General features: G+C 39.5%; 1 protein-coding gene across 1 annotated transcript in view; it reads right to left on the bottom strand.

Moving 5' to 3' along the window:
* The window catches only part of klf8 (Kruppel like factor 8), a 41961-nt gene extending 28455 nt beyond the window's left edge, over window positions 1–13506 (bottom strand). Inside the window, exon 1 of the mRNA XM_055179646.2 lies at window positions 13158–13506. Coding sequence (XP_055035621.2) covers window positions 13158–13184 — 27 coding nt within the window. The 5' untranslated portion in view covers window positions 13185–13506. The remainder of the gene's footprint in view (window positions 1–13157) is intronic.
* Window positions 13507–13758: the final 252 nt, after the last annotated feature.

Genomic DNA, 13758 nt, shown 5'->3' with positions numbered 1-13758 from the left:
CGAGGAGATCTCTTCCACTGGTGCCGTTTGGTGGCTGTTGGCTATGGATGTTGGTCTGTCTGCGCCACCTATAGAGCGGGAGCGTGAAGCGCACTTCCTGCTTGGCAAAAGCTCTGCATTAACGCTGTAAAATATTTATATATATATATATTCGAATCTCAAAACTGAAAATCGAATGTCAACCCACGGAACGAATATTCAAATATTCTGGTTCAGCCCTACAAATATGGGAAAATTTTATTCTGAGAGAAACCGAGCGAAAAAACTACAACCACATGTAAATATACCCTTTTCTGTTTCCCGGCAGCGGAGTGATATATCAGTGAGCAATGAGTCTTCCAAGAGAAGTCAATGGAATTTTACAAAATGCCAAATAAAACACGACAGAAACTGTATTTCGCTAATCGCTACACAACTTGTTTTTAATCATCAACGAACACCACAAACCACTCGGTGAGTAGCACAGTTTTGAAAATGAACGTTAAGTGTTGTTTTAATGACATGTTTGTGCATGGCCATTGACTTCCATTCTGAAGCAGTCAAGAGACGCTTCTAAACGAGTTAAAAAGTCAAGACACGACCCATTGTCAAAATTTCTGTGTCCATCACTGTAGTTCATCCAAAACAAACCAGATATGAGACTCAAAGTGTTAAATACCGGAATTATCCTTTAAAATTTACTAAAATGATGCACAAGTTCTATGTGATGCTCCACTGCCCGTAAACACATTCTCTAGCGTCGCACTGACTTGCACGTATTTTTTTTTTTTTAAGTCCAAGTTCAAGACCTTGTTTGAAACACAACAGGGAATCATACACTTGTTAATGTTTATCAGGTTTGTCAGTAACTGATGATGAATTTTCAGTAACTAATGCTGGACTGTTATGCAGCAGGTGATGATGAAGACATGAGGTGATGATGACATATGCAGAACAGAGACTCGCTGTCTTGCCTGTTGTTTTTTATTAAAATGATTGTATATTAATTAATTTAATTTAGCATTAACAAGACTGCTAAGTTTCTGCACTAATTTACTACCGTTTTGCATATAATCTTTTTTATAACTTTATTTAGATAAAAGGCTGTAAAAATTGATTCTGTTGCATATAATTAAATGGATAATATTTCATTTTAATAAAAATTTTATTTATTAATTTCTTATTTTATTTATCAATTTTGGCATTACTTTTAAACCAAGTTTGATTATTGTATTGGTTTGTAGTTAATAGTTTGTAGTACAACTCGGATTCGTGCATCCAGACTTTTGTGTGTCGTTTTCTTAGCACTGAATTTTCCTAATTTTTTTATAAAACTTCAAAAAGTTACATAAAGTTGATGCAGATAGCAGAAAGACTGCTGGGACAAAGAGAAAGAGAGTTACACATACATGTCACGATTACAAACACAGGAAGTCTATAGGTTTAACGTGAGATGCTTTTATGTCTGAGACGTTGATGCTGGCTGGCCTTGACTGAAGTCTCTTTGCTGCCGACGACTCCACCCTTGCGCTTCAGCGACATGCGTGTCTAAAATTGACACTGCTCTGTCTCACACAAGTCAGGCTTGAACAAAAGGGCTGTGTGCAACATACAGATCAGACCGCTTTGCCTCAGCGGAGCCTGCAGGGAGATTAACCAAGAACCACCACCAAGCAGTCGAAGAAAAGCGAAAGTAAGAGTTGAGAATGAAAATAAGGCTCAAAAAGGTCAAGGCCAAATAATGGAGCTTTTCCATTGCATGCTATGGCCCGGTACAGCTCACTTTTGGGTATTCTGCAATGTTCACAGTACCAATAGATACTTTTTTACAACTTCAGTTGAGGTAGAGACCAAGCAAATTGATACTAAAATGTGATGTGTAGAATTGATTGGCCAGAGAGAATCATCACTAACAGCGTTATAGCTAAATGCAAGATTACGTGCGCCATCAAGCAAACCAAGTGATGTCAGCATCTGTGATTTGTTGTACAAGTTTCCGAACTCCCTAAAAGCAGTGAAGACCATCTACATGCCGAGAAGAATAAACACCATAGATAAACTCTGTTGCTCCCGTGTTGTTCGTTTGTTTGCATCACGTTTATAGGTGACATGTTGTATCGATAAGTCCATAATCCCACCATCTTTGAAGCAATACTAAACTGTAGTGGAAAGCAAACCAAGTCAAATTCAGATTCGTATCACACAATAGAAAACGACTTGTGTGACTTTAGCAGGTCACATGGTAAACAACATATCTGGCATACAAAAGGCCCAAAAATATCAGTTCAAGTCAAAGAGCCTCGCTTAAAAGCCCTTTTTACACACAGAGATTACGGAAAATACACTGAAAATGCGTCCAGTATTTGTCCGGGATCATTGGATTTTTGATGCATTCACACTAGGGCTGGGTATTGGCAAGGGCCTCCCGATACGATACGTATCACGATACATGGTTCATGATACTAGGTAACACATGATGTGATGTTGGTAATGATAACTTACGTTTTGGTTTATTTTGGTGTTTGTACCTTTTGCATATCATTAACATGTACTAATACACACTTACACACCAAAGGAAATGTAAAAACGTGAATCGGACAATAGGTGCTCTTTAGTAGTGATAGACCGATATAGCGGCCGGCCGATATATCGGGCCGATATTTGCAAGTTTTATGTGTATCGGCATCGGCCGATATGTGGCTGCTGTGTTTGCCGATTTTTTCCTGGCATTATTTACAGACAGGGTGCTGGAAGCTGCTGATTGCAGGTCATGTGAATAAAAACAACAAACCTTTCCATGACAACATCAAAAGATGGTTCCATAGCACCCTCACCTGTTTTTACTATTTGTTAAATATAGTTTTTTTAAGTTCTATACATGTTACTTTTTTAAAATTGAGACTTTTTTGAGACTAAAATTTAGAGCTTCAGCGCAGATAGTGATGAGCTCCCTGATCTCTACTTTAGTCCAGTTTGCCGACATTTCTCATTGTAAATGTTGATCTGCATTTAAATCCCTGTGTCAAAGAGCTGAACCATAACTTTTTGTTGCGATGACATATGTGACCTCACTACGACACGTTTCTGCCTTGTTCACACGGAATGCTTTCCGTAAATGTTACGTCAACGTTACTTGGTACGGGAGCGATCCCAGAACATTTACAGGACAAGTTTGTGTTCACACAAAAGCCTCTCAGCCAATTGTACGAAATTTTTTGGGGACCAAAGTGCCATGTGAATGGAGTTAAATTGTTTCAGCTGTAACATTCATTTACATAGTCATTGGAAAATCAGAAGGATTCTGTGTGCAGCCACGTCTCTCATGCAGGAGGGTGTTAACTTGACACATTAACAACTCAACCGACTCAAATATAACTTCCAGCGAGTTTGAAAATATTGTTCAGTCACTGGAGTGGGCACTCTGTGGTCTTGGTAATGACAAATGAGCTTTTTACCCTGAAGAACTCGGCAAACGTAAACCCAGACTGATTGTTAAACATGTTGGTTGTTTTTCTGGGGTCAGCTACTCTTAAATGTCCAATTAAATAGGAAAGTGACAACAGTAACACTAACTTTTCTTCAAAGCAAGCATAAAGACAAATAAAACACACACACATTCAATGGCTAGTTACTTAAATCTAAATTGAGTAATGTTTATGCAGTAGGGTTGCACAAGTAATAAAAAAAATAATCGGGATTACAATTACGGGTGAAACAATTACAGAATTGACAAAAGCCTCAACTACAGCTGTCCATTTGTGCTAAGTTCTGTGCACTTCGGCAGTATGTTTGGCCACAAAATACAGTGATGAATCAGAGATTTTAAAATGGATAAGTTGACGTCTCCTTTAAAGAGCACCTATTTCATTGCTAAATAAACAACGTTATTTGGTGTATGGTGTAACACAATGTGTTTGCCTGGTTTAAGGTTAAAAAACACATTATTGTCCACATAGCCTACATTTTTGTAGCTCCAGATTTCACTCTCTTCCAGAAACGCACAGATTTTGAAAAGTCTCTGATTGGCCAGCTAATCTGTACGTTGTGATTGGTCTGAATACCTCTGACGTCAGCCGGAAATGTGACGCTCCTTACTATGTTTGAAAGATTCGTCACAATGCAATGCTAACAGGAGTTAACTTAGAGGCTGAGGCCAAAGCGGGAGGAATTATGATAATGTCGATCTTATCTACATCACCAATCCCAGGAAGTAAACTGTTGCGTACAATCTGTGTGTTTGTTGTAGTCCAAAAAAAGAGATTTATGTTGGTAATGATAACTCGCGTTTTCGTTTATTTCGGTGTTTGTACCTTTTGCATATCATTAACATGTACTAATACACACTTACACACCAAAGGAAATGTAAAAACGTTAATCGGACAATAGGTGCTCTTTAGTAGTAATAGACCGATATATCGGGCCGATATTTGCAAGTTTTATGTGTATCGGCATCGGCCGATATGTGGCTGCTGTGTTTGCCGATTTTTTCCTGGCATTATTTACAGACAGGGTGCTGGAAGCCGCAAGCGATTGCAGGTCATGTGAATAAAAACAACCAACCTTTCCATGACAACATCAAAAGATGGTTCCATAGCACCCTCACCTGTTTTTACTATTTGTTAAATATAGTTTTTTAAAGTTCTATACATGTTACTTTTTTAAAATTGAGACTTTTTTTGAGACTAAAATTGAGAATTGTAACATTTGGCATCATCGTGTCATTTTTATTGAGTGAGCAAAAGCAGTATCGGCTTCAAATATCGGCTCAAGAAAATCGGCAGCCTGTATCGGTCATCGGCTAAGGCTGATGAAACAAAAATCGGCATCGGCACTGAAAAATCCATATCGGTCGATCTCTACTCTTTAACCACTTATTTTGGATTTTTTACGAACAACTTAACATACATAATTATTGTTATCAATGTTTAGGATTTAGCATGCATCTGCTTCACAGAAAGTTATAAAACATTTCAAAACTTCTAATCTATTAAGCGCAATTACAATATCAATGTGAATAATCTGAGAGTATGATTTTTGTCATAACTGTGCAGCCCTATTACACTTTCTCTTCTTTTGGCAAGATTCAAATGAGAGAATCAAACAGAAATGTCCGAGCTTGTCTCTAATTCAGTCACTCTGTCAAAGGAGCAATTTTAGCAATGCATATAAATAGTTGTATGTGACGACATCACATTTACACAACTATTTATTGTGGCGAGTATCAATGTTACAGCAGCAGCTACAAATAAATTCAAAGTGTTTAAAATGCACACATACGATTTTCTCTATACGGCTGGCAGAGTCACCACAGCAGTGAACTTGCTCTTATCTCACCACACCCTTCTGACGCAAACTCTGCTGCTACTTCCCATAGCCCTCCCCACCCTAAAACACACACACATACAAAGTACTAGCAGGCTCATTCCTTCACTTTCATTTACTCAAGAAAAGATTTGCACAGTATACAAGAACGACATTTCTTAGTGGCAAGATCATACGATGGTACGATTTGCCATTGTGATGCAAACCTCAACATTTAACCCACTGTCTGGCCTGAGGCAAACTAACACCCAAGACAGGAAGGAAGAAGATTTTTAACATCTAAAAGGCAGCTCATCGATGCTGCAGAGCAGCACTGAGATTAAAAACAAAGCGAGCCGGTGATGTCAACTTTTGAGGCATTGGGGCATGCTGCTATTCCCAGAGCACATACCTGAGCGGATCGCCTATAGTGCCATATCCCTGGAAGAATGCGGTCGCACACATTTGACGCCTCGTTCTTTACAATTAGGCTACAGTAAAAGGCTGATGCAAATGTCCAGCATTTGCATACATTCAGAGGGGGCTGCTCAAACAAAGGGTCGTACGCAGTTTTCCAGATCACGTAATTTCACATAGTGAGCAATGGGTTGGCATGCTGTTTCCAACATCAATAGTCACACACACACACATTCAGACACACCCTCCCCACCCCGAGCACCCCACCCCCTTCACCTCCTCTCCCTCTTTTTCATTGCAGACAGTTTGGCAGAACTGCAGGGGTTGCTATGGGGACGGGATTCTTTCCCTGGTTAATGATTGTGCCGCAATGGTAGGGGGTCATTCTGTCACATCGCCTCTAATCTGGGGAGACATGGACAATATCCTCGCAGTCCCGTACCACACACATACGCACTCGATCCGGAGCCCCCACCCGTCCAAAAAATCTCACTCTCACCCATTCCAACTTGATGATGGGGGGTACTTTGCTTTAGGTCTGGGAGCTAAACCACATATTGCTGCGAGTCCCTTTTAACCTCTCTCAGCAAAGTCTCATTTTTCCTCCAGTTGGTGGAGAACTTAGGCTACATCCTCTTGGACACTGTGTACTCTTTGGGCAGCTCTCTTAAAAAGCTTGACTATATCTGCTGCATGTTTGTTTCCTAGGCAATAAGTAACTAGTGGTTGACCGATATGTTTTAAATGGCCAACGCCGATACCGATACAGAGAAAGCAATGTGGCTGATTGGCCGCTATGCTGGCGATATATCAAAGCCACTCATAGAAAAAAATCGATATGTCGGCCTATTATTACTACTAAAAAGAATTTAAACAGCCACAGAATGAGTTGCTTCGCCACCGGTCATCACTTGCCATCTTTGTATGATGTCATTGAAAAGGTGCTACTAAAAACATCATAAAGGAAGGAGTATTGAGTGCAAATTGTTTCTGGGTGTCATCTGCAATGACAAACATTACATAATAAAACAGTTTATTCTTGCGCCTCATCATCATTTACAAATCACTACGACACCCTACGTCAAATTGATAGTGCCACAAATTGGGCTGATATTGTGTATTCTGAGCCCAGCATTAGAGCTTTTCCTGGAATAACATTCATGTCTTTAAACGTGAATGTAAGATTTATGTTAATTTTATTAACTTCAATTAACGTTCCTGGTCTAAATGCAAATCTAATCGGTTCACATTCATCCAAAGAAAAAAAATGATAACCAAGAGATAATTAATTCATTCCACTCATTTTTGGCTGACATCAACAAGCCTTTATTTCTCAATCCCTACAAACACCAGTTAAATATAGACCACTTTTAATTCATTTCTGATTGGTAAAATTTACTTTGGTGTCTCCTGAAATCAAATCCTACATCTTTCTTTACACAAAAATATCACATGATGGATTGCAAATGCTGTTTTACGTTGACCTTAAAAGTGAAGGACTAATATTGACCTCCCGAGCTTTGGTTTGTATTTTCTTCCAGCTATTTGGGGTTAGGAAGAAACAAAAAATATAATAACCAAATTGTTTTCTTTAAACATGAAGCAGTGTAATTGTCCATGTTCGTGTACAACGGGTAACAGTTAAACAGATTTAAGTGTTATGATGCAAACAACCAAAAATGTGATGTCCACGTATGTGGACACACCAGGGGTATCATTTATAAAACTGTGCGTAGGATCCATACTAAAAGTCTACGTACGCAAAAAAGCAAAAAATGGCATACGCTAAGTGGGTCTCCATTTCGAAATCGATCGAAATTAAGTCCCAACCTCAAACTTTGAATAAAAAAATGGAATCGTAAATGCTGCCATGCCCCCATGTCACGTCCGGTCGGCTTGCCAAGCTTTTGTAGTGTAAATGCATATGTAGTTAAATGTGTCCTTCTCGCCACCCATTTATCTAATCTGAGGTACTGAACACAATGTTTTACGTCTTATCTGACTTTTGGCGCGAACACACAGTGTACAGCCCTATTTTTAGCCTTTCCTTGATAAAACTAAAGGGACTGATCTCCGCAGTTTCATTTTGAAAGACGTGTGAAAGTTGCGCGATCTTATTTCGTTAATTACGCTGAAAATTCAGAGAAAGCTTGAACATATACATACACTGTGCAGCATGTTTACTTACAACACAAGCAGCGGACTCCGACACAATATTAGTTATTAGTAATACTCCAAATAAACTCGTCATTACTCCCGCTCACGTTTAAATGACAAGGGTGCAAAGTACTAACAGGAATGTTCATCTGACAGGAAGTTTCGTATTATCAGGTATGTGCGTGTACCATATTTTTCCACTGGCAGCACAACTAACATGGCAGGTCATCTCCGGGTTTAAGGTCAGATATTATACTTCATAAAAGTCTAGTCTAAAAATGGCATAGCATTTTTTGTGGTAAAAAAAATCGAGAATTGAATCGAATCGTGACCTTAGAATCGAAAATGTAATCGAATCGAGAATTTGGAGAATCGTGACACCCCTATACGCCAAAAAATATTAAGACTTATAAAACAAAGCAATGTGTTCCCTTTAGAAATCACAGATCACCTGCAAGGGTGCGTAAGTGAAACATCCTCAGATCTCAACCATGAAAGCCCATTGTCCCATTAAGTGTGTGTTTTTTATAGATCACAACCTTTGTGTGGGAACTGGCATACGCAAGTTTCCAGCCCTGTTTGTGCGAATGCATGCTTTATAAATGAGAGCCCTGGACTTAGAAGGTTGAGGGTTTTAGATAAAATGATGTTGTGTGTTTAGCCAATGAGGTGAAAATGAAAGATAGCATAAAATAAACACTTGACAAGAAGACACTTTTTTTGAAAGTAAGATTACAAACAATTGAACGGTACAAAAGGACATATGGCAGTACTGCGCTGCGTCTGAAACTGCCTACTTCTATACTACATAGTAGGTGAGGAGAGTAACATGTCCGAATTTCAAGTATTCAAAATTCACCCAACGAAGAAAAGAGAGGCGTTGCCTTATTCAAAAATGTCAAAAAGCGGTAACGTGGCTCTTAGGGCTGGGTATTGTTAGGAATTTCACAATTCGATTCAATTTCGATTCTTGAGGCTTCGATTCAATTCGATTCGATTCAATATTGATTTACTTGCTTCGATATCGATTCAATAATAAGTAAATACACAAGCAATTAAGTACCTGAGTATATTTTTAAATAATGTGTGTAGTATTACTAATGTTTGATCACGTTGATGGTGAAGGCTTGAAAGAAGTGCTGCTGTTTGCCATCTTTGATCTTTCTGTTTTGATAAAGCGCGTCTTGTACAACGCTGAACGCTCTCACTAGAGTGTTGCCCACAGCGGTGCCACTTGCCGGGGGGGCTGAATCGATTCATAGAATTTGATGAATCGATATTGAATTGAGAAACAAATAATTGCAATGCATTGATGAATCGATATTTTTACCCAGCCCTAGTGGCTCTATTCAAATGTAAATACATAAGAAAATAGCTGATAATCCTTATGGTTAAATTGTGCTTGTTTAACCACATCTAAGTTAACAGCTAACGTGTTTTTATGACAACGTATGTCACGTGATGCTTTAACATGCACTCTAAATTCTGCTGGGTTATTTTTAATGCTGGGTAAATATTGGACAAAAAACACATGTTGGGTTATAAATAAGCCTTGCATTAAAACAACCCAGCATAGGTTTGTTTATTTATTAACCCAACATGTGTTCGGTCCAATATTTACCCAGCATTGGGTTAAAAATAACCCAGCAAAAGTTCGAGTGTGGCGGATGTATTATGTGTGAATTTCATTCAGACAATCCATATTTATACTATAAAGAGCATATTGTTTTAACTGTTGATGAGTAGGCACTTTATCTAATTCAGTATGTACTTTCACAGTATGCGGTTTAGGACGCAGGGCTGGTGTCAATGGTGCTAAAATTGACATTTTTGGAACTTGGTGAGCATTAGTACATAAATTGAGCTGTCATTTCTAAAAACATCATACAAGACTGATTCATTTGTGATTTTCGTTCTACTTTCATTCCATCACATTGTGTTCTAAAAACTGCTAGCCTGCTAGCCTTTCTCCTTTAATGATTTTGTTCAAAAGCAGATGCTAGGCTAAATGCTAACACAGACAAAAATACACTACTTCATCAAAATGAATGTATTAAATTCACTTTTTGACCACTAAATAATTTTTGAAGCATTTTGTTAACAGCGGTGAAAGTATCTGCAGGAAAAATAGTGCAGCTGCTGTTGTACAACTTATACTCAATTGCCTTCAATAGCAAACCAGTAAGCAACCAACTTGCAGGTGTAAAGCTGACCACATTCCACAGAGTGTAAGAATATAAAGGATTTTACACCTGAATGAGTGTGAGATCACAGACAAAGCGGGATTGTCCCAACTGTATCCCACTGTATTCAAAATAAGACATAAATATGTGTTGAAATTGCTCAAGTAACAATCCATCTATCTTTGCAGTAGAGACAATAGGCTTAAGCCCAGGACACACTGAAGGATTTTTGCCATCCTATACCTTATCACACTGTGCGACATGGATGGAGCGCTTACAATGGGTACAACAAGCATGTAGACTGTATGATGACACCCATTGATTCGTCGGTTGGCTGTGTCGCCACGCGTTAGCCGCTTCTGGTAAACAAATATCGTATGCAGGTTGTAGCAGCAAACACACTGTGCGTTAATCATGCTAAATTTCCATCTTTGAACTTCTCTCACTGTACGACATAGAACCACCGATTAAAAGCCACGATCACAGAAATCACAACGATTGATTCGGGATTGCAATTTTTCATCTGGGAGAGCCAAAAATCATGCAGTCTATCCCAGGCTTTAAAGGGGACTTTTTTAAGATGTAAAAAAAATCTTGGGTGTCCACAGAGTGCATATGTGAAGTTTTAACTCAAAATCCCCCACAGATAATTTATTATAGCATGTTAAAAATTACCACTTTGTAGGTGTGTGCAAAAATGTGCCGGTTTTGGGTGTGTCCTCTTAAATGCAAATGAGCTGATGAAATGCAAACACTGATCGCCATAAAGGTGTTTTTTTGAAATTGAAACTCAATTGTGCTCAATTATTTTCTCTCTTTCTGCACTAAATGGCAGTGCCGTGGTTGGATTGTGCAGATTACGGGACAGTATCAGTACAATAAAATCCCCTTCTGACATCACAAGGGGAGCCAAATTTCAATTACCTCTTTTTTCACATGTCTGCAGAAAATGGTTTACCAAAACTAAGTCACCGGGTTGATATTTATCACATTTTTTGGTTGATAGAAGCACTGGGGACCCAGTTATAGCACTCAAACATGGAAAAAGTCACATTTTCGTGATATGTCCCCTTTAAAGGAGGGGGTAATGGTCAACAAGGCATATGATGTTCAGGCATTACACAACGTTGTTGACTTAACTGACATATCTAAGGAGGAAGTTTCCAACTTCAATTACAAAGAATTGAGTTACACTAACTAATTTGTATTGCCCTTTAACAGCTAAGCTTCAGGACAGGTTAAGGGTGTGGCGAAGACACTCGAGTGCAGTCAACAACATGAAAGACGATATAAAATTGGGAGTGAGAGATAGAGAGAGAAACTTTAAGGCGTGAAAGGCTGCCCTGCAAAAACACAACCTCAGTCACACCCAGGGCCGACTGCACCCTGCACCTAAAAATAACTGTGCTCTTGGACAGCGTCAGTGCCTAACTGTCTCAACACCTAAAAACAGATGCACTCCACATCACCCCCTGGATAGTTTTATTAGGCTGGCAATAGATACAACATATTAGCGATGTCATCCAGACAAAACCCAAATTCTGAGATGGACAGACAAGAGGGTGGCTGAGTGTTTAACCAGTTCGACCAAAGTTTGTTCACAGCTGTTAATGATTAGCAGCTGTCTGGCACACCCAGGGCAGAGCACTCACTGTTCATCCAATGATAATGTCTCGCTCTGTTCACCTCCCTGACTCCACCAATATCAGCTCCTGCAGGACAACCAGAATATACCACAACAACATCCTTATCCATAATATCCATAGCGGTGGTGTACAATAAACAGTTACACTGAGTAGATCCACCTACAGTAATAAGCAAATGAACAGAGGGGTTAAGACTTAAAGATGCAATGCCGCTCTGTAGCCATAGACTGCCGTATCGACCAGATCAATTAAAAAGCCAATATTTGGTCATTTTGAGATTATCGCAATCAGTAGCTAATCATGTCAGATTGACTGCTTTCCACCTAGTATCTGATGCAAAAACCATCTGGATGATGGATAAAATATTCCTTTTTACTTGCTATTGGAAAAATGATATTTCATAGTTAGCATGCACTTTAAATAGTTGTTACTAAAAAATCTGTCCACCAATAAAATAGAAAACACAATCATATAAGCTTATTATAAATATAAAATCCTTCTTAAATTGCATGATGGGAAATCTATGACAGTTTAGTTGACCCAAAAATGACAATTCGGTTATCATTTTCATATGTTGTTACAAACCTGTATAAATGTCTTTGTTCTGATTAACCCAAAGGAAGATATTTTAAATAATGTTTGTAACCAAACCGTTCATGAACCCCATTAGATTTCATAGTAATATTTTTTCCTACTATCGGGCTCATGACCGGTTTGGTTTCAAACATTCCTCAAAATATCTTCTTCCGTGTTCATCAAAACAAAGAAACTTATACCGGTTTGTAACAACATGAGGGTGAGTAAATGATGACAGAATTTTCATTTTTGGGTGAACTATCCCTTTAAGTCATAACTGCTTTGCAGCCTTGTATCAGGAAATGCACTGCAATTAACTAACCCATTGACCTCTTCATAAGTTTAATTAACCTAAAAACAGAATACACAGCATAAACATAGATCAATAACAAGACAGACTTCAATTTCGTCATGGCATGCAAATGCGAGGCTGCTGTCACTTTAAGAAAGCTGCTAAGATGGTGTCTCGAGCGAGCTGCATTCGGCGCGCTTCCTTCCTGCGTTTGGCCGCTTTTAAAACAGCACTGCAGACGCGACGAGTCCGATTCACACAAATGTGACATATATCGACCTTGTTCATAAGATGCATACGTATTTATAGTGCACTAGGTTTGTGGTTAAGAGGGTTCCGGATAAGCATGGGCTCAGAGTCGCGTGCACAGGAGGCAATAGTGCAGAAAGGAAGTAATAGGTGCGCTAATCATCAGCAGCTCGTACATTATCGGCTCATTTACGGTTACCGGTGAGAAAACCGAAACATAAATGAGGAATTGAGGTTTAGAGTACAACAGAGTCATGCGCAAACGGACAGCGATAGTGATATGAAGTCATGCTGATTAAAATGCACATGCCGGTTAGCTTACAAGCGAGTGGATAGCGAACGATCAAACGGACTTACTTTTTTGTTCCGAGTCTCCGTGTGCATCTCGGTAGCTAAGCGGCGGTGAAGGGGTGGAGTGGAGGGGGGTCGGTCGGGCGGGGTGATATTTGAATAACAGTGATCTCGATGTCAGTTTGTCCACCTCAGATTTTAAGGACAAAGGTGCGCTGGTTGCCTCTGTGGTTCACAGAAATCATATCCCCGGCGTCGAGAAATAAACCCTGTTTCCGTCGCCCCGGCCGTCTTTCAGTGTGTGTGAGAGTGTTTGTTGCCGTGTTTCAGGGTTGGGCTCGAGCTGTGAGTCTCTCCTCCGCCTCTCCCTGCTGCTGACCCCACCCTGCGTCCCCACCCCTTCACTGTGTCAATCAGAGCCGGTGTGTGTGCGTTAGTGAAGCACAAACCGGCAGCGGCACCCATCGCGATAATAGTCTTTCAGTGTTATCGTCATCATCGTCGTCATATGGTCATAATGCTCGGCACAGTTACTGTGAATATGTCACCTCACCTAATGACGTCAGGCTGCACCGGATGTTCTGGGCTGCTCAACTCGGCTCTGGCTTAACTGTTGTGGCTTTTCTGTTGGTTACCTGACGTTCATTGGTTATACTTGCAGGATATA

Source organism: Misgurnus anguillicaudatus, chromosome 9, assembly GCF_027580225.2.
Source record: "Misgurnus anguillicaudatus chromosome 9, ASM2758022v2, whole genome shotgun sequence".
In the NCBI taxonomy this organism is placed as follows: domain Eukaryota; kingdom Metazoa; phylum Chordata; class Actinopteri; order Cypriniformes; family Cobitidae; genus Misgurnus; species Misgurnus anguillicaudatus.
This window is presented reverse-complemented; position numbering and strand designations above follow the sequence as displayed.